This window comes from Cherax quadricarinatus, chromosome 68, assembly GCF_038502225.1.
Source record: "Cherax quadricarinatus isolate ZL_2023a chromosome 68, ASM3850222v1, whole genome shotgun sequence".
Classification (NCBI taxonomy): Eukaryota; Metazoa; Arthropoda; class Malacostraca; order Decapoda; family Parastacidae; genus Cherax; species Cherax quadricarinatus.
In genome coordinates, this window is record NC_091359.1 from 18,203,868 (window position 1) to 18,231,318 (window position 27,451).

A 27,451-nucleotide genomic window follows, 5' to 3' on the forward strand; every position below is an offset into this window, starting at 1 on the left:
ATTTGTCCAGGAAGTTATCTCATTGTGAGAAATTATTCTCCATGAGTCTCGATTAATGTTCTTACCAGTGTGTAAATTATTCTGTTTTCTAATGAATCAGAATTTAGTGTTCTTACAAGTCCGAATTATTCTTAATGTTCTTACCAATGAACTTGAATTGTTCTTAGTGTTCTTACCATGTGGTCTGAATTAATCTTAGTATGTTTACCAACGAGTTGGAATTTTATTGAGAGCTCTTACCAGTGAGAGTTGTTCTTAGTATAGTATTCTTACCATTGAGTTTAAAATAGGCATAGTGTTTTAATTTTTAGGACACCATTTATTATATGTTAGTGTTGTTATTGTTGAAAGCAAGCTGCTGCTCTTGTTGGGAGGGTTCGTGGAGATGTGATGGTTGGGGTTGAACACACTTGTTGGATGGTAACACTTATATTAGCAGAGTGTGAGAAGGGAGCCCAGACTGCCTGTGTTGCCTGTCGTAGACCTAAGCACGGAGAGAGGACGAGGCCAGGAGCGCAGCGCTCTCATGCAGCACCACGTGACGTCACACAAGCTAGTCACTGAGCCTAGCCAGGGGTCAACTATGTAAAACATATGGATGGTACTATGATACTCAGGTAACGTACATATACAGGGGATCAGCAACTATGCTGACAGCTCGGTCATGTTACGTATGTCGTCTCAACATACAATACTATGCTATAGGTTGAACAGGCAGGTGGCTCTGGGCTGATTCTATACAATAGCAAAGACATATGAAACTTAGAACTACTGGGTGGTATCATAATACATTACAAATTATAAGAACAAATCATGATATAATAAAGGATGTAATTGATCGATCGATCTGTATTTATTGCATTCTACGGATTCTGAGGTAGAATATATATACAGGTACCATCCGACTTACGACTGAGTTCAGTTCCAACAAACTGGTCGTAAGTCGTAATGGACGTAAGTCGAACCTTACTAATGAATATCAACATCACATTTTTGTAATGACTATTTTATTGTTTTATTTTGGTATTTCATTTTTTACTTTACTTTTTATACTGTTAGTACTGTATTTTATACTGTAAGGTTTAGGATAAACATTGTGTACAACACAAACAATTATTTATTTCCCAGAAATTTGGCATAGAAATCACGGTTGTAAGTCGAATGGTCATACGTCGAGCAGGTCGTAAGTCGGATGGTAGGTGTATTTACAAAGGTGAAAGTAATTAACAGCAAAGGCAGATCTGGCACGCACAGATTAGTACTGCTAAATTCTCAGAATTCGGAGGGAACGTGAACACAAAAAAAAAATTCTGAAAACTGATCAATTAATAACAAACGCACAGTGGACAACTTCATTCATCTTGAACATCTAATTATACAGGCTATGTACATTTAAACCCAACTCTGTGAGGGTAAGATTTACATATGCAGAATGGTTATCGTCTTTGGGAGGATCAAATTCCTTTGCAATGGCTAACACATGCCTTGACTGAGGGAGATCTGAACAAGTACAGTGATCCCTCGTTTTTCGTAGTTAATCCGTTCCTGGAGCTGTTACTATTAATGAAATCTATGATTTGCGAATCAATTTTCCCCATAAGAAATAATGTAAATACAATTAATCCGTTCCTGACACCCAGAAGTATTAAAACAAAAATTTTTTTTACATGAAATATACATGTAGTACATAAACAATACAATGGGAAATGATGAATGAAACATTAACAGCATAACACTTACCTTTATTGGAGATTCTTCTTAGTGTATGGGAGACTGGAGGAGGAGAGAGAGTGGATTGTTTACAGTTTGGAAGGGGAATCCCCTTCCATCAACACCTCAGGTACCCATTGCTTTTCTGAGGTTGCTTCTCTTCTCTGTTTCTTAATGCCACTAGGACCACCTTGAGTCACTGGAGTCCTGTCTCGCAAAATAACTGTCCAGAGAGCTCTGTTTCTGGCATCTCTTTAAAACTTCCCAGAAATGGGCTAAGACTTTGTCACTGTACATGTTGCCAACATGGCTTGCAACAACCTTGTCAGGGTGATGTTTCTCCATAAAGCTTTCCATCTTACCCCACATAGCAAAAATCTCTAATTTTTGAAGAAGGCACCATCTTCTCTCTTCCTCCTCCTCCTCTGCAGCAAGATTCTGAGCTGTGATCTGTTGCTGTTCCTGCTGAAGCTCTTGCAGCTCCTCAGTGGTGAGCTCTTCATTGTGGTCTTCCACCAATTCTTCCACATCCTCCAAACTCACATCCAACCCCATGGAACTCCCCAGTGCCACAATTGATTTTACAACAGAAACAGGCTCATCAGGGTCAGTCCCAAACCCTTCAAAATCCCTCTTGTTGACACAATCTGGCCACAATTTTCTCCAGGCAGAGTTCAAAGTCCTGGTAGTCACCCCCTCCCAAGCCATACCTGTAAGGGTTATGCAATGGAGGATGCTGAAGTGTTCTCTTCAAAATTCCCATATGGTCAAGTGAGTATCTGTGGTCACAGTCAAGCACCTGTGAAACATTGCTTTGGTGTAGAGTTTTTTAAAGTTTGCAATGACCTGCTGGTCCATGGGCTGGAGGAGAGGAGTGGTATTTGGGGGCAAGAACTTTACTGTGATGAACACAAACTCCTCGAAAATTAGGTCATCCAAGTTTGGAGGATGAGCAGATGCATTGTCCATTACTAGCAGGCACTCGAGATCCAATTTCTTTTCCAGGAGGTAATTCTTCACACTAGGGCCAAACACTTCATTGAACCACTTGATGAAAATTTCCCTCGTGACCCATGCCTTACTATTAGATTTCCAAAACACACACAATTTACTCTTCATAACATTGTTTTTCCTGAACACTCTGGAATTTTCAGAATGGTACACTAGTAATGGCTTCACTTTGAAATCCCCACTAGCATTAGCACAGAACATGAGCGTCAGCCTGTCTTTCATAGGCTTGTGTCCTGGCATTGCCTTTTCCTCCTGTGTAATGAAGGTCCTCTTTGGCATTTTCTTCCAAAAGAGGCCTGTTTCGTCACAATTGAACACTTGTTCAGGTTTCAGTCCTTCAGCCTCTATGTACTCCTGGAATTCATGCACATATTTTTCAGCCGCCTTGTGGTCCAAACTGGCAGCCTCACCATGCCTTACCACACGATGTATGCCAGTACGGTTCTTAAATCTCTCAAACCAACCTTTGCTGGCCTTAAATTCACTCACATCACCACTATTTTCAGGCAATTTCTTTACCAGATCGTTGTGCAACTGCCTAGCCTTTTCACAAATAATCGAAGTCATAAGAGTATCTCCTGCTAATTGTTTCTCATTTATCCACACCAGTAATAACTTCTCAACCTCTTCGAGTACTGGTGACCTCATTTTTGTCAGCATAGTTACCCTCTTTGCAACAACAGCATCCTTGATTTCCTTTTTCTTGGCCACTTTGGAACATATGGTTGTGTAGGGTTTCTTATACATCCTGGCCAGTTCGGCCGCACTTGTACCACTTTCATATTGTTCAATGATATTTTTCTTAAATTCAATCGTATTTCTCACCTTCTTTAACACAGGCTTGGCACTAGGAGCTTTCTTTGGAGCCATGGTAGCTTATTTAGTACTTGCAAGCACTAAAATAAATGGAATATTATGAAATATTTCGCTGGAGCACGTGAGGGGACCTTTGCTCACTGGTAAACGATGCCAGACTGGCTGCCGCCCTGGCTCACGCCATGGGCATGCGTCCCGGACGAACTACTACTTGCGAGTCAACCTATGAAAAGCGAGTCCATGTTTATATGAAAATACCCCTATGATTTCCGAAATCTATGATTGCTGAGAACTACGAAAAGCGAGGGACCACTGTATCTACAAAAGATACTTGGGGGTTTCTCATTACTTGTCGTGTATGCAAAGAATAACGACATTCAGGTTGATCATCTGGCCGAGTGACAGTTGTAGAGGGTACAGAATCAGGAGGAGTGTCAGCATCTGTCACATTGGTCTGGGTAGAAATATCGTCCTCGACATCGCATACTAACTTCATATGATCTAAATGCAATTCCTTATACTGACCGGTACTAATTTCTCTAACGTTATACTTATTGCCATTGATATGTTCAACTACTCGATAAGGACCAACAAACTTTTGATCGAGCTTAGGCACTGCGGATGTTTTGTTGAAGTTAGTCAGCATTACTCTTGAACCCACTTTAACTTTGGTCGGCTTAGCACGGCTATTAGTTACTTTTGTGAATTCTGCTGTTGACTTACGAAGTGTCTCACGGATTCTTCTAAAAACACTGAGGTAAGCTGGTACGAGTTGCTATAAAATCATCAGGGTTGTAATTGGGTTTCGGTGTGGAATATAACAACTCAAAAGGTAAACGTGTGTCTACACTGTACAATGCATAATGTGGAGTGTCACCTATGGAAGCATTATAAGCAGAATTTATAGCACATTGAACATCCGGTATAACTTCATCCCAAGTTTCACTATTGGGGTTGATAGTGGCTCTCAAAACATCAAGTACTTTCTTATTTGTTCGTTCTGCCAACCCATTACTTACAGGATGATGGGGAACAATGGTTGACTTAGAGATCTTGTACAAGGTACACAAATTTTCAAGAATCTCATTACAGAATTTACCTCCATGCAAAGCTGGAGGTGAATTCTGTAATGAGATTAAGACAGGCTGGATGGTGTAGGGCTAGACTCCCCCCCCACAGACTGGCTTGGCGGCTTGGCTTAATTTGCAAACTCGGGTCAACCCCTCGGAAGTAATGCAAATAAGCAAATAAAACACTAAGACACAAAGACTGACCAGTATGCAGGAAGCAAACAGGCTGGTGGACACCTGCTCGGGTAGCTGGCTGTGAGGTCGACTTGCTGGTGACACAAAATGTCCGTCGTGCTGGTAGAAATTAATCTGCGTACATCTGCGTAAATATCAAATGTACACCTGCACCGCTAGCACCATTTGTTGGGAGGGTTCGTGGAGATGTGATGGTTGGAGCTAAACACACTTGTTGGATGGTAACACTTATATTAGCAGAGTGTGAGAGGGAAGCCCAGACTGCCTGTGTTGCCTGTCGTAGACCTAAGCGCGGAGAGAGGACGAGGCTGGGAGCTCAGCGCTCTCATGCGGCATCACGTGATGTCACACAAGCTAGTCACTGAGCCTAGCAAGGGGTCAACTATGTAAAACATATGGATGGTACTATGATATTCAGATAACATAAACATATACAGGGAATCAGGAACTATGCTGACACTCTGGTTTTACAGGCTATGTTTACTGGTGGCTTACGGGAGTGTGAAATGGATACAGTAAAGCTACAAGGTGTCTGTCCTACAGTCCTGGCTCACCTTCTCTGCTTCATGTATACTGGCGAGATTGTCATCAACGAGATGCTCGTGTGTCAGCTTCTTCCTGCAGCCACTATGCTCCAGGTTAGTTTTTATTTACTGTTGTCTGATAATTTCTGTATAAACCACTGAGCAGGTGGCTTACGCACTGGCCTGGAGTCTTACGACTCACATGCCATGGGTTCAAGCCTGACCCGTTCGTGGTTTGTCTGCAATTGTGTTATTACGATTTCACGAGTCAATTTCTGTATATTTTCTTTTGGTAGTTTTCCCTTATTTGGCCAGAGGCACAGCTTTCCACAGTACCTTTAAAAGGTAATATGTTTTTGGAATTATTTATAATGTAGTACTGTGAGTTATGTTCCTGCTTATTTTTTTTTTTTTTTTTTTTTTTCCACCGACTTTTTAAGTACCAGTAGGAATGGTCTCATCTTGCAGTTACTGAGCCTCCACCCCATGCACTGAATGATACAAATTGGTTTTGTGCTCCACTAAAACAAACCTTCCACTATTTTACTACAAGTCCTTCCCCTCAGGTTTAAACTGGCTGATATTAGCCTTATTGCTTGTACAGTAAATTTTCAGAATATGTTCATAAATATTGGCAAGTTATGTAAAATAGCATTGGGAGGTGAAGAACAAATGGGAAAATAAGGTAATGTTCTGTATACCTCCAAATTTTGCAAAAATTTTTACTATTGTACAAAGTACAAATTAGTACCATAGAAGTGGAGAAATGGGGAGAGGGTTGATGTGGGTTTACTAGGCTGAGGTGGATGGCTGTGGGTCTTGTGTTGATGTGGATACATAGTTGTCAGTAGTTGATGGATGTATTGGGATGCTCATATATTCTGTAATACATCTCAGGTATGTTTTACTACAGTACATAGCCCCACTCCACAAAGGGGGCAGTAAAACAATAGCAAAGAACTACAGACTGATAGCACTAACATCCCATATCATAAAAATCTTCGAAAGGGTCCTAAGAAGCAAGATCGCCACCCATCTAGAAACCCATCAATTACACAACCCAGGGCAACATAGGTTTAGAACAGGTCGCTCCTGTCTGTCTCAACTATTGTATCACTACAACAAGGTCCTAGATGCACTAGAAGACAAAAAGAATGCAGATGTAATATATACAGGACTTTGCAAAAGCCTTCGACAAGTGTGACCATGGCGTAATAGCGCACAAAATGCGTGCTAAAGGAATAACAGGAAAAGTTGGTCGATGGATCTATAATTTCCTCACAAACAGAACACAAATAGTAGTCAACAGAGTAAAGTCCGAGGCAGCTACGGTGAAAAGCTCTGTTCCACAAGGCACAGTACTCGCTCCCATCTTGTTCCTCATCCTCATCTGACAGACAAGGATGTCAGCCACAGCACCGTGTCTTCCTTTGCAGATGACACCCAAATTTGCATGACAGTGTCTTCCATTGCAGACACTGCAAGGCTCCAGGCGGACATCAACCAAATCTTTCAGTGGACTGCAGAAACCAATATGAAGTTCAACGATGAGAAATTTCAATTACTCAGATACGGTAAACACGAGGAAATTAAATCTTCATCAGAGTACAAAACAAATTCTGGCCACAAAATAGAGCGAAACACCAACGTCAAAGGCCTGGGAGTGATCATGTCGGAGGATCTCGCCTTCAAGGACCATAACATTGTATCAATCGCAGCTGCTAGAAAAATGACAGGATGGATAATGAGAACCTTCAAAACTAGGGATGCCAAGCCCATGATGTCACTCTTCAGGTCACTTGTTCTATCTAGGCTGGAATATTGCTGCACACTAACAGCACCTTTCAAGGCAGGTGAAATTGCTGACCTAGAAAATGTACAGAGAACCTTTACGGCGCGCATAACAGAGATAAAACACCTCAATTACTGGGAGCGCTTGAGGTTCCTGAACCTGTATTCCCTGGAGTGCAGGCGGGAGAGATACATGATTATATACACCTGGAAAATCCTAGAGGGACTAGTACCGAACTTGCACACGAAAATCACTCTCTACGAAAGCTAAAGACTTGGCAGACGATGCAACATCCCCCCAATGATAAGCAGGGGTGTCATAGCACGTTAAGAGACCATACAATAAGTGTCAGGGGCCCGAGAATGTTCAACTGCCTCCCAGCATACATAAGGGGGATTACCAATAGACCCCTGGCAATCTTCAAGCTGGCACTGGACAAGCACCTAAAGTTGGTACCTGACCAGCCGGGCTGAGGCTCGTACGTTGGTTTGTGTGCAGCCAGCAGTAACAGCCTGGTTTATCAGGCTCTGATCCACCAGGAGGCCTGGTCACAGACCGGGCCGCGGGGGCGTTGACCCCCGGAACTCTCTCCAGGTAAACTCCAGGTACTTTTATAGAGCTGACCAGAAAACTGTCCTGAAGATGACTGCATTTTTTAATTATAATAAAAAAAAAGGGCTAAACCAACAAGGGCCATACAGCGCAACAGGGCAGGGGGGTAGTGCAGAATTATCCAGGAGCAAGGGTGGAGTGGACAACAGAAAGTTAGAAAGGGCTGTGAGGAGTGCTAGAGGAAATATCATCAAAGTTTGTGTAGTAAAGTAATTGCTGTCAGAGTCAGAGGGAGTCTGAGTCAAAGGTGGGTCCATCAGCATGGAAGGAAAATAAAGTAAGGGTGTTAGAGCAGTGACGATGTCGGAGGCAAATTTGTCAGTAGTATTACTCTGTACTTGTGTAGTATACTTAGATAAACCCAGTTACTTTATAGACAGGCTCCCTGGCTATCTATGACGTCATGATTTCCGCTCATGTGAGCCATAGGCCACAGCCCTCCTCAGTTCAACACTAGTAGTTATAGACTCAACAGCAGGCTCCTGGGCTTGTCTTCAAGACTCTTAATTATGAACCTCCAGACATCCAACGTGTGTATTTCTTACTCCAATATCTCCTTACTAACCCCCACGACAAATTCTGTGTGCTCATTGATAGACCTGACAGTCCAACAGAATATGGCTAACCAAAACTGGAACCTGATAATTCTCATAGGGTGGAGCAGGGCACCTCTCCATGAGATACCTGTAAGACGAGTGTGCCCAATGCGAAGACAGGAGAGTGCAGTCTCCCAACCTCTGCATTGATGACAAGAAGATGACCAGAAACCTAAACTTGGTTTAACTCTTTCAGGGTCCGTCCCGTAGATCTACGGCTTTACGTTCAGGGTCCAAACCGTAGATCTACACCATGAGCTCAGCTCACTCTGATAAACTGTGTGGTACATTTGGGCCTAGATATGAGAGAATACATCTATGTGGTATGTGTGCACCACATAAAACAAATCCTGCAGCACACTGTGTATAATGAGAGAGAAAAAACTGAGACCATGATTTTCGATTAAAACAGCAACCTTGCAGTGTTTTTTCATGTGTTTTTTATAGATGTATTTGCGATTTCTTGGTCTCATGTGATAGAATGGAAGACATATTACAAAAATAGAGATGATTTTGATTGGTTTTAGCACAGGAAATGGCTTGAAACTGAGCTCAAAGTAGCGGAAATTTTTAATTTTTGCAGATGTTCAAGAGTAAACAAACGACCTCACACGTCTAATACACGCCAGCTGGTGGGTCTAATATACATTCACAAATGTGGTGATGATATTTATACAATTATTACAATATTGCATAACAGTAAATCTTCTATTTTTTGGTGTGAATAAAAATTCATTATGTGAATAAAAAATCAAAATGGAATTTATTTGTAAAGCCTCAAAACATAACTAATGAACAGAGGAAATGTTAGTTTAGTGCCAGGAATACCTACATTGTTTATTCTGGACCCTACTTTGAAATTGGAATATTTTGAACTTTGTGTTAAATTGGCCAAATTACCAATTTCCGATCACTTTATTTTGTAGTTGAAACAGTTGACCTGGTGATTTCTTGTGCTCAATCGATAGAATAGAAGTAATACTAGTGACATCGCTAAGAATTTGGTTGACTGGAATAATGTAATTGGCCTAAAATGGGAGTCAAATCGCCGATTCGTAAATATCGCTGACACATCAAAATTCACGAGAGCATAATTTCATCAATTTTCCATCAAATTTCGTACTTTTTGTTTTATTACCTTCAGAAAAAGATTCTCTACCATTTCATAAGAAAAAATAAAAATTTTTTTTTTTGGGAAAATTCTTGGACACTGGGGCACCACTTCAGATTTTGGCCTTGGACCCTGAAGGGGTTAATAGAATGTAATTTGTCATGTATCATATCAGACCAACATTGTTGCCAACGTTTACAATGGTGGTTAGAAATTTCAGCTAGTCTGTGAATGGAACACCTCTGTATGAAATTGGGAGGTCATGTACTGCTGACCATGCAACAGTGTCTGTCTGTTCATTGCCCTGTACAGCAACATGACCGGGGACCCAACAGAAAACAATATCTGTTTTTGCTAGAGATGTGACATAACCAAAGTTGTATACAAGGAACCAGGGGATGAGGTTAATCAAATTTTTTTATAGCTTGCAATGCACTAAGGGAGTCTGAAACTACCACAAATGGCAACACAGGCATTGATGCAATATGGATAATTGCTATGAGAATTGCAATACAGGTCTCCCTCAACATTCACGTTTTCAACTTTCGCGGGCTTCACACATTCGCGAATTCCTAGCTGCCAAATTTCCAACCGCTAAATTCCCAGGCACCAAATCATATTTAAGTTTCCCGCCACCCGCAAGTCCCTACTACCCTCCCTCTGACCCCTGCAACTGGCAGCCAGCCCTCCCGCCACTCAGTGTGGCAAGAGTTTTGTTTGTTCATTATTTGCTATTAAACTACAGTATAAATAATGTCAACCGATTCACGACTTCATATTGGAATGGCCATTAGGACAGGTATTGGACAGTGACATCATATGTTTACTCTTGAACACGGCAAAGAATCAACATTTCTGCTACTGCTAATAATAATAATAATAATACTATAGAATTGAAGAAGGAAATTGCACAAAAATACAAGGGTTGAAGCAGTGGTAGAGGAAGTGGTTGAGGCATCGTCAGTGTGGTCTTGTTTATGCTGGAGTGAGAAAGTCTCTCTGCTCTTCCAAACATTTCACAATAATTCATTGTTTGGTGCTTGTAGATTGAGTGTGACTGGAGTGGTTGAGGCAGTGGTTGAGGCAGTGGTTGAGGCAGTGGTTGAGGCAGTAGTTGAGGCAGTGGTTGAGGCAGTGGTTGAGGCAGTGGTTGAGGCAGTGGTTGAGGCAGTGCTTGCAGCCTCAACCTCTGCCTCAACCTCAACCTCAACCTCTGCCTCAACCTCTGCCTCAACCTCTGCCTCAACCTCTGCCTCAACCTCTGCCTCAACCTCTGCCTCAACCTCTGCCTCAACCTCTGCCTCAACCTCTGCCTCTGCCTCAACCTCTGCCTCAACCTCTGCCTCTGCCTCAACCTCAACCTCAACCACTGCCTCAACCTCAACCACTGCCTCAACCACTGTGTTTGGAAGAGCACGGAGGTTAATGCTCACTCCAGCATAAACAAGACCACACTGACTGATGATGCCTCAATCACTTCTTCCACCACTGCTTTAACCCTCGTATTTTTGTACAGTTTCCTTCTTCATTTCTATCATATTAATAATAATAATAATAATTGTAATTGTAATTGTAATTGTAATAATTGTACAAAAATATGTGGGTTGAAGCAGTGGTGGAGAAGTGGCTAAGGCATCGTCAGTCAGTGTGGCTTTGTTTATGCTGGAGTGTGCATTAACCTCTGCGCTCTTCCGAACATTTCACAATAATTCATTGTGTTTGGTGCTTATAGATTGAATGCAACTGCTACATAATTAACCATGGGCCCAAAGAAACTTGCTAGTGCCAGCCCTTTGGTAAAGAATTTGAGAAACACGATAGAATTGAAGAAAGAAATTGTACCAAAATATGAGCAGTGTGCCGCAGTGGTTGAGGCAGTGGTATTTAATGACATGCATGTTATTAAACCATAACATGTATGTATTTAGCACAATATTTTATGATGTTTTCATGTATTTTATGACTGTTCATGGTTCAACAAGTTAAGGAAGCAGTATTGTATTATATTTCCCTACAATATATTGGGGCACCAAACATTCGCGATTTTTCAACATTCGCGAGGCTCTTGATCCCCTAACCCTCGCGAATGTTGAGGGAGACCTGTACAATTCAGCTGTAAAAATTCTAGCAGAGTCTAATAAATGCCCTTGCACTATGCTGTCAGGAAACACTGCCGCAAACCCAACACCATCAGAGGATCTAGAACCATCAGTGTACACTGCGAAGGAATGAGAGACCAGAGGTGATTAACCCTTTGACTGTTTGTCGTATATATACGTCTTACGTGCCACTGTTTCTGACGTATTTATATGTGTAAATTCTAGCGGCTTCAAATCAAGCGGGAGAAAGCTGGTAGCCCTACATGAGAGAGAATGGGTTTGAGTGGTGGGTGTGCACCCTGTGAAAAAAATTTCAGACTCAGTGGTGCATTGTGGGAATGCCATCTTGGTAGTCCATTTTCACCATGCCTCGCAGTAAGAAGTACCTCACTCCTAGGCGGATTGGAGGTTTTTTGTTCCCAAGTGATAGCTCTAACAGCGATGGAAGTGTCAGTGAAAGTGAATTCCATGGTTTTCAAGCGGGTGTGATCGAAAAAAGTGCCCAGGATAACGTAATTAGTGATGAAAACCCAGATGACCCACGACCTTCCACCTCTCGTGTTGGGCCGGCTCGTTCACGTTCACCTGTACCAGGACGAAAGAGGAAACTATTTGCCCATGTACAAGACTCAGATATGAGCAGTGATAGTGATTTTAAAGTTACTGAAAGCAGTTTTAGTTGTGACAGTGAGGGTGAATATTCCCCAGTGAAGTGGCAGTATATATAAGAACATAAGAACATAAGAACGAAGGAACACTGCAGCAGGCCTACTGGCCCATGCGAGGCAGGTCCAAGTCTCCTACCAGCTTAAGCCAATGCACCCAAACTAGTCAGGTCAGGTCACCTTGACTTAAGGGAGGAACACAGCAACCGACCTGGTAGCACAAGCTATCAGGTCCAACTCACACCCACCCACATCCACTCGTGTATTTATCCAACCTATTTTTAAAGCTACACAACGTTCTGGCCTCTATAACTGTACTTGGGAGTTTGTTCCACTCATCCACAACTCTATTACCAAACCAGTACTTTCCTATATCCTTCCTGAATCTGAATTTTTCCAACTTAAAACCATTGCTGCGAGTCCTGTCTAGGCTAGATATTTTCAGCACACTATTTACATCCCCTTTATTTATTCCTGTCTTCCATTTATACACCTCAACCATATCCCCCCTAATTCTACGTCTTTCTAGAGAGTGCAGATTCAGGGCCCTTAGTCTCCTCATAGGGAAGGTTTCTGATACATGGGATCAACTTTGTCATCCTCCTTTGTACATTTTCCAGAGCATTTATATCCATTCTGTAATACGGTGACCAAAACTGTGCAGCATAATCTAAATGAGGCCTAACCAAGGATGTATAAAGTTGAAGAACAACCTGAGGACTCCTATTATTTATGCTTCTTGATATGAAGCCAAGGATTCTATTAGCTTTATTGCAAACACTTATGCACTGTTGTCTTGGTTTCAGATTACTGCTAACCAGAACTCCTAAATCTTTTTCGCAATCCGTAATATTAAGATCTACATTATTTAGTTTATATGTGGCATGGTTATTGTCCTGTCCAGCATTTAGAACTTTGCATTTGTCTATATTAAACTACATCTGCCACCTCTCCGACCACTGCATCAGTCTATTCAAATCTTCCTGGAGTGCTCTAATGGTCGTTTATGTATATTGTGAACAGCAGGGGGCCCAACACTGACCCCTGTGGAACACCGCTCGTGACGCTTCCCCACTCTGATTTCTCCCCATTTATGCAAACTCTCTGCTGCCTATTTGTCAACCATGCCTCTATCCAGGAAAAAAATTCTCCTCCTATTCCATGTGCCTTAATTTTCCTCAATAGTCTCTGATGTGGGACCTTGTCAAAAGCCGTACTGAAGTCCATATACACAATATCATATTCATTACCATGATCAACCTCCTCAAATACCTTAGTGAAAAAAGTTAATAAATTCGTAAGGCAGGAACGCCCCTTTGTAAAACCATGCTGAGATTCGTTGATTAATTTATGCTTTTCAAGGTGGCTACGAACTGCCTTGGCAATTATTGATTCCATAAATTTTCCCACTATGGAGGTTAGGCTTATTGGTCTATAGTTCGAAGCTAAGGACCTGTCACCTGCTTTGAAAATAGGTATCACATTTGCCATTTTCCACTTATCTGGCACCATACCATGACGTAGCATGCAGTCTGGTAGTGTTTCATATGCTGTTCCAAGGCGAAGGATTAAATCTCGGAGCACATCTCGTGGCCCTACACCACAACCTGATAGTGAAGGTGACGATATTGTTACGATGGGTATGAATGATGTGAGTGAGGCAGCAGGTGGTGGTGGTGATAGTGATGGTGGCACGAGTCATGTGGCACCGGCAGCAGGCCACGCTACTACCCACGCTGCTGACTGCACAACCAGCCTCGCCCAACCCCACACTCCCAAAACCTGCACAACCACATTTCAATATCCAGAACCCACCAGCAGACCGCATCTGGGATTGGCAGGAAGGTGATGAGTTTGTTCCCAGTCCCCATGACTTTGATGAAACACAAAGTGGAGTACGGCCATTGTGTACACTTGGGAACAATGCTACTGAACTGGAATGCTTTCAATTATTCTTCAGTGAGCCCCTGATGGACATTATTGTCAGGGAAACAACATATACTATGAGTACACCATGGCAAATACAATTCACCAAGATCACGGCTACACCAGTGGAAGGACACAACTGTGGCAGAGATGTACCTGTTTTGTGCCACAATAATGCTTATGCCACATGTGTATAAGCACACTGTCACCACATACTGGGCAACAGAACGCCTGATTTCAACCCCAGGTTTTAGTGACATTATAGGTGTGAATCGTTACTTGATACTGTTACGTATGTTACACTTTTCAGACAAAACAAGGCCTGACAGAAGCGACAGGTTATATAAGATCAGAAATGTGTTTATGTACCTGAAACAAAAGTGTTGCATGTATTTTTATCCCTTTATGAAGCTTGTTATTGACGAATATTTGATTTTATTCAAGGGAAGACTCTCATTCAAGCAATACATACCAAACAAGAGGAAACGCTTTGGTATAAAGTTATTTGTACTGTGTGATTGCAAAAGTGGTCTCGTTTTGGATATCATTGTGTACACTGGCAGTAATACATTGAGAGATACCAGGAAGTTATTGGGTATCTGGTGATGTGGTTCAAACAATGATGGAACCATATCTTGGTAAGGGGCATATATTATTTATTGATAAATGGTACACAAGCCCCGTACTCGGTGATTTCTTGCGAGTGAACCTGACAGACATGTGGCACAGTGCGTGGTAGTTGTAAACATATGCCAAGGTTCGACGCTAGCACTCGCAGAGATGATGGTCCCTACTTAACAGAACTCAGTGTGAATGCTTTGAGAAGATACCAGAGCAGTGAACGGACATCCCAGTGCATCGTTTCAGCGTAAATAGTTGAAGTGTTGTGCAGTTTTAGAGGGTTTGGTGTTGTAGAGTCAGGACCAGTCAGCGCCTCCCCCCCTCTCTGCTGGGGGGGAGGGGGAGGGCGTGTGTAGTAAACAGTGACCCTCTCATAACGCCTCACCCCTGCGCATCTCCCCCGCCTCACCCACCCAACTCCCAGCGCCACCCCATCTGTAGAGGGTACTTCTCCCCTAACCCACAATGTCAGCGATGGCACTGCAGGGAGTGCCGGGCTCACAGGAACTTCCACTACAGGGACAGCATTGTGGAGTTCGACCGCGAAGCAGCTGCCAGGTGTGCCACAGGCAGTGTGTACTCAGTTCCTCAAGCTTCAACATCCGTGCACACGAGGGCCTGGGATCTTCAATCAACTTGGCGTCCACCAGGACGCTGACATGTCCCTAGGACAGCTCTCCATCGGGCTGCTAACGGAGTCACTGGCTTCTTGGACCTCTTGGGGAGGGTCGATGGTGCTCGTGCAAGCAGCAGATCCCTGGGCAACTTGCTGCTGTTTGCAATGGCTGTCTACCGAGGAGAGACAGGCACCTAGCAACATCTGTTGTTGGGGCAATGGATGAATTCCCTACTATGTTTGTTAACTGCTCATTACTCCGTAATTTGTCTATGATTGTAATCATGTCATAACGTGTTTATCATTCATTACCTTTGAAACTTGTCATGAGTGTGACCAGCTCAACCTGGAGCTCATTACCTTTGTAACTTGGTCATGATTATGACCAGATCTAGTTCATTACCTTTGTAACTTGCTCAGCTATCAAAACTTTGGAGTCCAGTCCCTGGACCAATTATGTACCTCTGTAATCTTTTGACTACCGCCCACAGGATGGGTATGGGGTGCATAATAAACATATTAAACTAACTAAACTAGAGATGAGGTGCAAGCCTTTGCTGCCAATGACATCATGGCATTTCGGTGGCATGACAAATGTGATGTCACTTTGTTGACATCAGTTCACTGAAACGAAATGGCACACACTGGCAGGCACAATAGAGAGACCAATGAACCCATTCTAAAACCTGCAGCTGTCATGGACTACCTCAATATGCACTTAGTGGACAAATGTGACATGCAGATTGGGTTTGCTGATTGTGTACGCAAGAGTTAAAAGTGGTATATAAAACTTTTTCCATCTTGTTGATATTTCCATGCTAAATGCTTATAACATATACAAGTTGAGGACCAACAACAAACCAAAATATGGTGAATTTTGTTTGTCAGTTATCAGACAAATAATTGCCAAGTACCAAGGAGCAACACCTGCAATAGACCAGCACCCACGAAATTACCAACACACACCATCTCGTTTGAGGCCTGGTGATCACTACCCCATACAACTGCCTTCTACTGCTTTCAAGAAAAGTGCTCAGAAGAGGTGTTTTGTATGTGGACATACCACAAAATGCCCACAAACTCGCAGAGACACTTGTTTTATGTGCAACGAGTGTCAAGTGCCACTCTGCATATACCCATGTTTCAAAGAGTTCCACAAGCTGCAGCAGTTATAGGAAAGTGTTCAGTGACTGTACATATGTATATATATTATGGAACAATAGTAATAAACAATGTTTTCTATTGTTTGTTTGTTTGTGTAAAAAAGTTTTATACACAAACTAATAGTGATAATGTTTCTTCAGTTATTGTGTTGTAAACAATGAGTGTATATTTGAACAATGCACCTTACTTTGGTCTCACAGGCCACATAAGTTACTTAGAAAAGGAAAATATTGGAAAATACAAGAAACCTTCAAATTGGAGTAAATAAAAGAATACCGGGTGGGCGGCATTCGCCGCTGTTGCCATACACTGCTCATTTTCTGCCAACTTTGCACCTCTATCTCGGTAAGTACTGATGGCAAAATTTTTTTTTTAGGCTTAAAACACTCAACACTGGTCACAGACTGGGCCGCGGGGGCATTGACCCCCGGAACTCTCTCCAGGTAAACTCAGTAAAATAATCCTAACATTTTGGTAAGAAAAAATAATTTTATTTTTTTCGAATATTTTGCGACATAAAATGACAGTTTCAGAAAGGGGCCTGCGACAGTCAAAGGGTTAAGAAAAAGAGAGCAAGAAGCAACTGGAGGTATTTGGGCTTTCATGCACAGCAGTGGGGAATAACAGACAGGAACTGCATTTCTTTAAACTGTAAACCATCCAACAGTATACATACACTGATGTGAAGACTGGCCTTCCTTTTCATACAATTTTTTAGCATGTTAGAACTTTGTGTCTTATTATCTGAGAAATAAATGGGGCCACTTTGTTTTTTCCAAGAAGTAGATTTTATTTCTTTGCAAAGGTTACAGTGTGTAGTTAGTTTTGATTTGTTAAGTACAAAGAAAACCACTTTCATGCTGGGGCATTTTGCATAATCTTTCATTGTATATATTCTTTATAACTGAATATGTGTCTTCCTTATAAACTATTTTCATTGTATAAATTTAGTGGCAGTAGGGTTTTTGCTCTCACAAAAGTACAGTATCACACATGCACTTGCTCCTCTGCCTCTTAACCATCTTACCTCTTTTCTGTCTCATCTGCATTTCTAACAGTGCTCTACCATCATTGTAATCCTAGAATTAGATAGACCACCACTAAAGTGTTGGGTACATTATATCATTTTTTGTAATTTGTGTTTCAGATGAACCATGTAATTGATGCATGCTGCACTTTCCTCGAGCAACAACTTGAAGCTGGGAATGCCATTGGCATTGCGAGCTTTGCTCAGCAACATGGCTGCATGGATTTGTATCGCAAGGCCAATACATTTATAGAACAACATTTCTCAGAGGTACGATCATGATGAGGGATTCATTCATATATAACAGGGCCAAAATATGCAAATTCTATAACTGAAATATAAAAAAATTCAAAATAGACAAACATTTGCTTATAGTTTTAATATAGTCTATAGGTAAAAAATCTGTAGTAGTCTACAGAAAAGCTTCACTTTCATGATTTGTATATTTTTTATATGGTTCAGGCATACCTTGCTAATACAGTGCTTTGCCAGTGCGGCACTGTTTAGTAGCATTTTTCTATTAATTTGATTTGGCCATCATGTTTTACACACTTAATAAATGATAGTGTAAACATGTTTTTAGGCTTTTATATGCACTGACCGGTGAAACAAAGGTTGTGATTCATTTAATTAACAGCTGTGGTCAGGAACCTAACCTGCCATATTACCTACTATATTCTGCTGCTTATTGTATAACTGTTTTTGTTGCAGTTAAAAAAAGATCAGAATATTGCATAACTAAAAACGTGATTAACTTTGGTTCTGACAGTATAGTCACACGTAATTAAATTCTCATACATAGTACGGTGGTACCTCGGGATATGAACAGCTCAAAACTTGAACATTTATGTAAGTGCTTTTGTAAGTTTTTTTTTGGGGGGGGTCTGAAATGGTTTAATCTGATTTACATTATTCCTTATGGGAACAAATTTGTTTGGTATTGGCACTCTAACAGCCTTCTGGAACGAAAAAAATTCATATCCCGAGGTACCATGTACAGGAAGGCCCCACTTATACGGCTGGTTAGGTTCCAGGCTACCGCCGTAAAGCGGAAACCGCCATAAAGTGGAACACCCTTTTTTTCCACTTACAAATGCATACAAACACTAGATAACAAGTTTCCACTAACATATATTAAGTTAGCAATAGAACCAGGCATCAAAAAACAATAAAAAAGTACAACACACACATAGTGCACTCATTACTTACCTTAAAATATTTATAGTCTTAATCTAGGGTGAGACAAGTAGTATTTATTGTAAGAAATCAAGTGTGGTATGTATGGTAGTCAGCCAGGCTACCATACCAGGCCACCCCACCCACACATACAATTCTATGATATTTAAGCATCCCAGAGCGATAAAATGTATATACAGTTCACTCATTACTTACCTTAAAATATAGGGTGAGATGAGTAGTATTTATTGTAAAAAATCAAATGTGGTATGTATGGTAGTCTGCCGGGCTATCATACCAGGCCAACCCACCTACACATAATATTCTATTACATTTAAGCATCCCAGAGCGATAAAATGTACATACAGTTCACTCATTACTTACCTTAAAATATTTGTAGTCTTAATGTAGGGTCAGGAGTAAGTAAATGAGATAAAACGAATAAATGAGAGAGAGAGAATGAGTGCATGAGAGAGTACAGGCGCAGAGTTATGTAAACAAACCAGGCGAAGGTAAGTTTTGTAAACGAAGTGTACACGTCTGGTTTGTGTACAAGTTACATTGTGTACAGGTTGTCTCTACATTGATACGGTAGAATAAATAAAGAAGAACACTCCCATTCTCATGTAACATCATTTTGAGAAGAAATGATGCTCTGAGTGAAGGCAATGGAAATAAGTCACTGACTTTTTTGGGTTATCCTAGGTTCTCTACACATATGTTGTTATGTATGATAATATATGTAACTGTATTTGTGTATACCTGAATAAACTTACATACATACGAAAGGAATAATTTTCTACAGTTACCCCCAGTAACACATTTTCTCTTATGTTAGATTAGAGAAAATGTTATTCTTGGCATCACTTATAAAAGTTATCTGGCTACCACATCTCATATTTGTTTATTTATTCTATTGTAGGGTGTATTTATCATCTTTTTATGTTATGTATCGTGTTTATTATATAATTTTGAAAAAAATATCATGGATGGATTAATGAAAATGTGTATATTAATGTAATATACAACATTTAACCCTTTCAGGGTCCGTCCCGTAGATCTACGGCTTTACGTTCAGGGTCCAAACCGTAGATCTACGTCATGAGCTCAGCTCACTCTGATAAACTGTGAGTGGTACACTTGGGCCTAGATATGAGAGAATACATCTATGTGGTATGTGTGCACCACATAAAACAAATCCTGCAGCACACTGTGTATAATGAGAGAAAAAACTGAAACCACGATTCTCGATTAAAACAGCAACTTCGCACTGTTTTTTCGTATGTTTTTTATAGTTGTATTTGAAATTTCTTGGTCTCATTTGATAGAATGGAAGACATATTACAGAAATAGAGATGATTTTGATTGGTTTTAGCTCTGGAAATGGCTTGAAACTGAGCTCAAAGTAGCGGAAATGTTAAATTTTTGCCGATGTTCAAGAGTAAACAAATGACCTAATACATGCCAGCTGGTGGGTCTAATATACATTCACAAATGTGGTGATGATATTTATACAATTATTACAATATTGCATAACAGTAAATCTTCTATTTTTTGGTGTGAATAAAAATTCATTATGTGAATAAAAAATCAAAATGGGATTTATTTGTAAAGCCTCAAAACATAACTAATGAACCGAGGAAATGTTAGTTTAGTGCCAGGAATGCCTACATTGTTTATTCTGGATGCTATTTTGAAATTGGAATATTTTGAACTTTGTGTTAAATTGGCCAAATTATCAATTTCCGATCACTTTATTTTATAGTTGAAACAGTTGACTTGGCGATTTCTTGTGCTCAATCGATAGAATAGAAATAATACTAGTCAAATAGCTAAGAATTTGGTCGACTGGAATGATGTAATTGGCCTAAAATGGGAGTCAAAGTTGGCAAAATCGCCAATTCATAAATATCGCTGACACATCAAAATTCGCGAGAGCATAATTTCGTCAATTTTCCATCAAATTTCGTACTTTTTGTTTTATTACCTTCGCAAAAAGATTCTCTACCATTTCATAAGAAAAAATAACAATTTTTTTTTTGGAAAATTCTTGGACACTGGGGCACCACTTCAGATTTTGGCCTTGGACCCTGAAAGGGTTAATGAGACTTGGTGATTATTATTATTATTATTAGCATTTCTAATATGGCGTCACTTGTGCAAGTCGTCTGCTACCACATCTCATATTTATGTTTATTTATTCTATTGTGGGGTGTATTTATCATCTTTTTATGTTATGTATCGTGTTTATTATATAATTTTGAAAAAATATAATAGATGGATTAATGAAAATGTGTATTTAACGTAATATACGACATTTAAATGAGACTCGATGATTATTATTATCATTACTAATATGACGTCTGGAGACATAAGACACTCTTACTGATTTTAATGTGTACCTGTATGCCAGCACAGTATGTAAGTTTATTTAAGTACAGGTATACATAAGTATAATTATCAGAGTATATATGAAATAACTTTTAAAGACATTTGAAATTTTGGAGTTTCCAGACAAAATGGAGAGACTTAGTGCTTACTGAGCTCACGAAGAATGTAAACAAACAAGGTGGGGCGCGGTGACCGTATTAGAAAGTCAGGTGGGGGGAGCCGTATAGCGAGTTTTGGTCATAATTTGAAATGACCGTATTAGCGGAACGCCGTAAAGTGAAACGCGGTAAAGTGGGGCCCTGCTGTATATGCATTTTAGCTATAGGCTAGTAATCATAATGGCAATGTAAGACTAGTAAGAATTCAGGTGCAGTATTGTCACTATATTAAGGGTTAGATGTAATGCAAACTTTTTTTTTTTTTTACACTAAACTTGCTAAGCGTAACTAAATGTAGTTCATACTTTGCAACTCCCCCTTAGTTCTATAGCATGGCAAACACTTGGCACAGCTCAGTTGATCCAGGGGTATATCTGCACCTACCTTGGTATCTGATGTTTTCTGGTCACCTCTACCCAGCTACCACACTTCAGTTATGCAAGCAGTCACTTAACATCAAAAATAATTTTATAGAGATACAAAAACAAATTTGAAATAAACCTCTGAGGATGCAGTCACATGGGATAGTGGTGGGCAAGTGAAGAGTTTGTGCGTTAGGAAGTGGTGGGTAAGTAAAGAGTTTATTCTGTGTTAGGAGGGTACTGTAGTTGTCCTCACTACCTTTCATAGCTCTCTCCCTCCCTCATTTTTAACCCTTTGAGGGTTCAGATGCCAAATCTCAGAGTGACAGCCAGGGTCCAAGAATTTTCAAAAAAAAAAAAATATTTTTTTCTTATGAAATGGTAGAGAATCTTTTTCTGAAGGTAATAGAACAAAGAGTATGAAATTTGATGGAAAATTGACTAAGTTATGCTCTCGCGAATTTTGCTGCGCTGATTTACGCATCGGCAATTTTGCAGACTGACTTCCATTTTAGGCCAATTACATTATTCCAGTCGACCAAATTCTTAGCTATTTCGCTAGTATTACTTCTATTTTATTGATTGAGCACAAGAAATTGCCTGGTCATCTGTTTCAACTAACCAATAAAGTGATAGGAAATTGGTAATTTGGCCAATTTAACACAAAGTTCAAAATATTCCAGTTTCAAAAAAGGGTCCAGAATAAACAATGCAGGCATTCCTGGCACTAAACTAACATTTCCTCTGTTCATTAGTTACATTTTCAGGCTTTGCAAATGAATTCCATTTTGATTTTTTACTCACAATGAATTTTTTTCCACACCAAAAAATAGAAGATTTACTGTTATGCAATATTGCACTAATTGTATAAATAGTATCAGCACATTCGTGAACATATATTAAACCCACCAGCTGATGTGTATTAGACGCATAACGTCATTCATTTACTCTTGAACATCTGAGAAAATTGAATATTTCCGCTACTTTGAGCTCAGTTTTAAAGTACTTTCAGTACTAAAACCAATCAAAATCATCTCTATTTCTGTAATATATCTTCCATTCTATCAAATGAGACCAAGAAATCGTGAATACAACTAAAAAAACATACAAAATTACGGTCGCAGTTTTTTTCTCTCGTTACACACTGCGTGCTGCAGGATTTGTTTTATGTGGTGCATACGTACCACACAGATGTATTCTCTCATATCTAGGCCCAAATTTACCACTCACAGCTTATCTGAGTGAGCTGAGCTCATGGCATAGAACTACGGCTTGGACCCTGGCTTCAAAGCCGTAGAACTACTGGACAGACCCTCAAAGGGTTAAGCTATGCTTGTCACCGTTGGTTGTCTGTACTGAGAAGAAAACAAAAATGTAAATTATTTGCTCAAACATTTTTAACCTAAATAGCATATACTGTACCTGGTTATAGGTGTTGAAAGTCAATTTTGTTTGTGTATTCCTAGGTACTTGCCTTTAAGTTTTCAGAAAAATTTTATATTTGCTCTATGGTCTATTTAAGTAAATGGTTTAATTTTGGATAATACAGGTAACCCTTGCTTAATCATTTGAACTTTCAGTGTGACAGTATTTGCATGCCGAATCGAAGTTTGATGATGATACGTTAAATGTTTCAACACACAACTGGAACAGTTACCAAATGTTTCAGTTGTGTGTTGAAACATTAAATGTTGTATCATCATCAAACAATGATTGCCTGTACATAAATAATATGCACTTGGAAGAGTGAAACATGTTTTTTTCGGTCTGACTTAAACTCCTGACAAGTCAAACATCGTCATAAGTTTCCCTCTACTAAGTGCGGGTTATTTTTGTATTGTCCCACCCATGGTATTGTGACTCTTTAGTCATTACCTGTACGTATGAAGATAGTTTTTACGTTAAATGTAAATTGGTTGTTAGTGTCTATTTAGTCTTTTTAATTTCATCAAACAAGTTGTTCCAGAGGCTGAGATCATAGTTTGAAATGGAAGTATTGTCAGCAAAAGCTATGGGTTTGTCGGGACTAGGATGATCATTGACACATAAGGAACAGGAGAGGACCAAGTATGATGCCTTGGGAAAAAGTGCTCATTGGGAGCATAAGTGAAGTAGTGTTAGTTATTATGAAATGTAAGTGTGTTTGTTGTCAAGGTAGGCATAATTCAGATAATCACATAGAAAAATAGTATATCTGTTTTCTCAGGTTTCAATGGAAGAAGAGTTTTTGCAGTTATCTAGTTGCCAGTTAGTCAACCTCATCCAGCGAGATGAACTTAATGTACCTGATGAGAAGGATGTATATAATGCTGTTCTTAAGTGGGTAATGCATGATGAAGATAATAGACAACCTAAAATGGAACATATTCTCCAGGCAGTCAGGTAAGGTTCACTATGTTTAAGGATTATGTATTTTCCAATGTTTAAGAAACTTCTATAAATATGAAAATTATTGTGATGCCATCTATGGTGCAAAATCAATCTTTCTTCTTTCAACAAACTGGCTGTATCCCACCGAGGCGGGGTGGCCCAAAAGGAAAAACGAAAGTTTCTCCTTTTACATTTAGTAATATATCAGAAGAAGGGGTTACTAGCTCCTTGCTCCTAGCATTTTAGTCGCCTCTTACGACACGCATGGCTTACAGAGGAACAATTCTGTTCCACTTCCCCATGGAGGTAAGAGGAAATAAGCAAGAACAAGAACTAGTAACAAAAATAGAAGAAAACCCAGAGGAGTATGTATATATATGCTTATACATGTATGTGTTGAAGGTAGTAGGTTGGTAGACAGCAACCACCCAGGGAGGTACTACCGTCCTGCCAAGTGAGTGTAAAACGAAGCCTGTGATTGTTTTACATGATGGTAGGATTGCTGATGTCTTTTGTCTGTCTCATAAATATGCAAGATTACAGGCATGTCTTGCTACTTCTACTTACACTTAGGTCACACTACACATACATGTACACATTTATTTATACACACTCATCTGAGTTTTCTTTGATTTTATCTTAATAGTTCTTGGTCTTATTAATTTTCCTTTTATATCCATGGGGAAGTGGAATAAGAATCTTTCCTCCGTAAGCCATGCGTGTTGTAAAAGTCAACTAAAATGCCGGGAACAATGGGCTAGTAACCCCTTTTCCTGTAAAGATTACTAAAAAGAATAAGAAGAAGAAAATTGTCAAAGTGGGAAGTCTGAATGTGCGTGGATGTTGTGCAGATGATAAGAAAGAGATGATTGTGGATGTTATGAATGAGAAGAAGCTGGATGTCCTGGCTTTAAGTGAAACAAAGCTGAAGGGGGTGGGAGAGTTTCAGTGGAGAGGAATAAATGGGATTAGGTCAGGGGTTTCAAATAGAGTTAGAGCTAAAGAAGGAGTAGCAATAATGTTGAAGGATAAGCTATGGCAGGAAAAGAGGGACTATAAATGTATTAATTCAAGGATTATGTGGAGTAAAATAAAGATTGGATGTGAAAAGTGGGTTATAATAAGCGTGTATGCACCTGGAGAAGAGAGAAGTGTAGAGGAGAGAGAGAGATTTTGGGAAATGTTGAGTGAATGCGTGGGGAGTTTTGAATCAAGTGTGAGAGTAATGGTGGTTGGGGATTTTAATGCTAAAGTGGGTAAAAATGTTATGGAGGGAGTAGTAGGTAAATTTGGGGTGCCAGGGGTAAATGTAAATGGGGAGCCTTTAATTGAGCTATGTGTAGAAAGAAATTTGGTAATAAGTAATACATATTTTATGAAAAAGAGGATAAATAAATATACAAGGTATGATGTAGCACGTAATGAAAGTAGTTTATTAGATTATGTATTGGTGGATAAAAGGTTGATGGGTAGGCTCCAGGATGTACATGTTTATAGAGGGGCAACTGATATATCGGATCATTATTTAGTTGTAGCTACAGTTAGAGTAAGAGGTAGATGGGAAAAGAGGAAGGTGGCAACAACAAGTAAGAGGGAGGTGAAAGTGTATAAACTAAGGGAGGAGGAAGTTCGGGTGAGATATAAGCGACTATTGGCAGAAAGGTGGGCTAGTGCAAAGATGAGTAGTGGGGGGGTTGAAGAGGGTTGGAATAGTTTTAAAAATGCAGTATTAGAATGTGGGGCAGAAGTTTGTGGTTATAGGAGGGTGGGGGCAGGAGGAAAGAGGAGTGATTGGTGGAATGATGAAGTAAAGGGTGTGATAAAAGAGAAAAAGGTAGCTTATGAGAGGTTTTTACAAAGCAGAAGTGTTATAAGAAGAGCAGAGTATATGGAGAGTAAAAGAAAGGTAAAGAGAGTGGTGAGAGAGTGCAAAAGGAGAGCAGATGATAGAGTGGGAGAGGCACTGTCAAGAAATTTTAATGAAAATAAGAAAAAATTTTGGAGTGAGTTAAACAAGTTAAGAAAGCCTAGGGAAAATATGGATTTGTCAGTTAAAAACAGAGTAGGGGAGTTAGTAGATGGGGAGATGGAGGTATTGGGTAGATGGCGAGAATATTTTGAGGAACTTTTAAATGTTAAGGAAGAAACAGAGGCAGTAATTTCATGCACTGGTCAGGGAGGTATACCATCTTTTAGGAGTGAAGAAGAGCAGAATGTAAGTGTGGGGGAGGTACGTGAGGCATTACGTAAAATGAAAGGGGGTAAAGCAGCTGGAACTGATGGGATCATGACAGAAATGTTAAAAGCAGGGGGGGATATAGTGTTGGAGTGGTTGGTACTTTTGTTTAATAAATGTATGAAAGAGGGGAAGGTACCTAGGGATTGGCAGAGAGCATGTATAGTCCCTTTATATAAAGGGAAAGGGGACAAAAGAGACTGTAAAAATTATAGAGGAATAAGCTTACTGAGTATACCAGGAAAAGTGTACGGTAGGGTTATAATTGAAAGAATTAGAGGTAAGACAGAATGTAGGATTGCGGATGAGCAAGGAGGTTTTAGAGTGGGTAGGGGATGTGTAGATCAGGTGTTTACATTGAAGCATATATGTGAACAGTATTTAGATAAAGATAGGGAAGTTTTTATTGCATTTATGGATTTAGAAAAGGCATATGATAGAGTGGATAGAGGAGCAATGTGGCAGATGTTGCAAGTATATGGAATAGGTGGTAAGTTATTAAATGCTGTAAAGAGTTTTTATGAGGATAGTGAGGCTCAGGTTAGGGTGTGTAGAAGAGAGGGAGACTACTTCCCGGTAAAAGTAGGTCTTAGACAGGGATGTGTAATGTCACCATGGTTGTTTAATATATTTATAGATGGGGTTGTAAAGGAAGTAAATGCTAGGGTGTTTGGGAGAGGGGTGGGATTAAATTATGGGGAATCAAATTCAAAATGGGAATTGACACAGTTACTTTTTGCTGATGATACTGTGCTTATGGGAGATTCTAAAGAAAAATTGCAAAGGTTAGTGGATGAGTTTGGGAATGTGTGTAAAGGTAGAAAGTTGAAAGTGAACATAGAAAAGAGTAAGGTGATGAGGGTGTCAAATGATTTAGATAAAGAAAAATTGGATATCAAATTGGGGAGGAGGAGTATGGAAGAAGTGAATGTTTTCAGATACTTGGGAGTTGACGTGTCGGCGGATGGATTTATGAAGGATGAGGTTAATCATAGAATTGATGAGGGAAAAAAGGTGAGTGGTGCGTTGAGGTATATGTGGAGTCAAAAAACGTTATCTATGGAGGCAAAGAAGGGAATGTATGAAAGTATAGTAGTACCAACACTCTTATATGGGTGTGAAGCTTGGGTGGTAAATGCAGCAGCGAGGAGACGGTTGGAGGCAGCGGAGATGTCCTGTTTAAGGGCAATGTGTGGTGTAAAT

General features: G+C 40.0%; 1 protein-coding gene across 2 annotated transcripts in view; it reads left to right on the plus strand.

The window, feature by feature from the left end:
• Positions 1–27,451, plus strand: part of Keap1 (kelch like ECH associated protein 1) — a 97,996-nt gene that overhangs the window by 24,870 nt on the left and 45,675 nt on the right. For both annotated transcript variants that reach the window (XM_070099737.1, XM_070099738.1), the window contains 3 exons: positions 5,276–5,440; positions 17,676–17,825; positions 23,849–24,024. In XM_070099737.1, the coding sequence (XP_069955838.1) occupies positions 5,276–5,440; positions 17,676–17,825; positions 23,849–24,024 (491 nt within the window). The remainder of the gene's footprint in view (positions 1–5,275; positions 5,441–17,675; positions 17,826–23,848; positions 24,025–27,451) is intronic.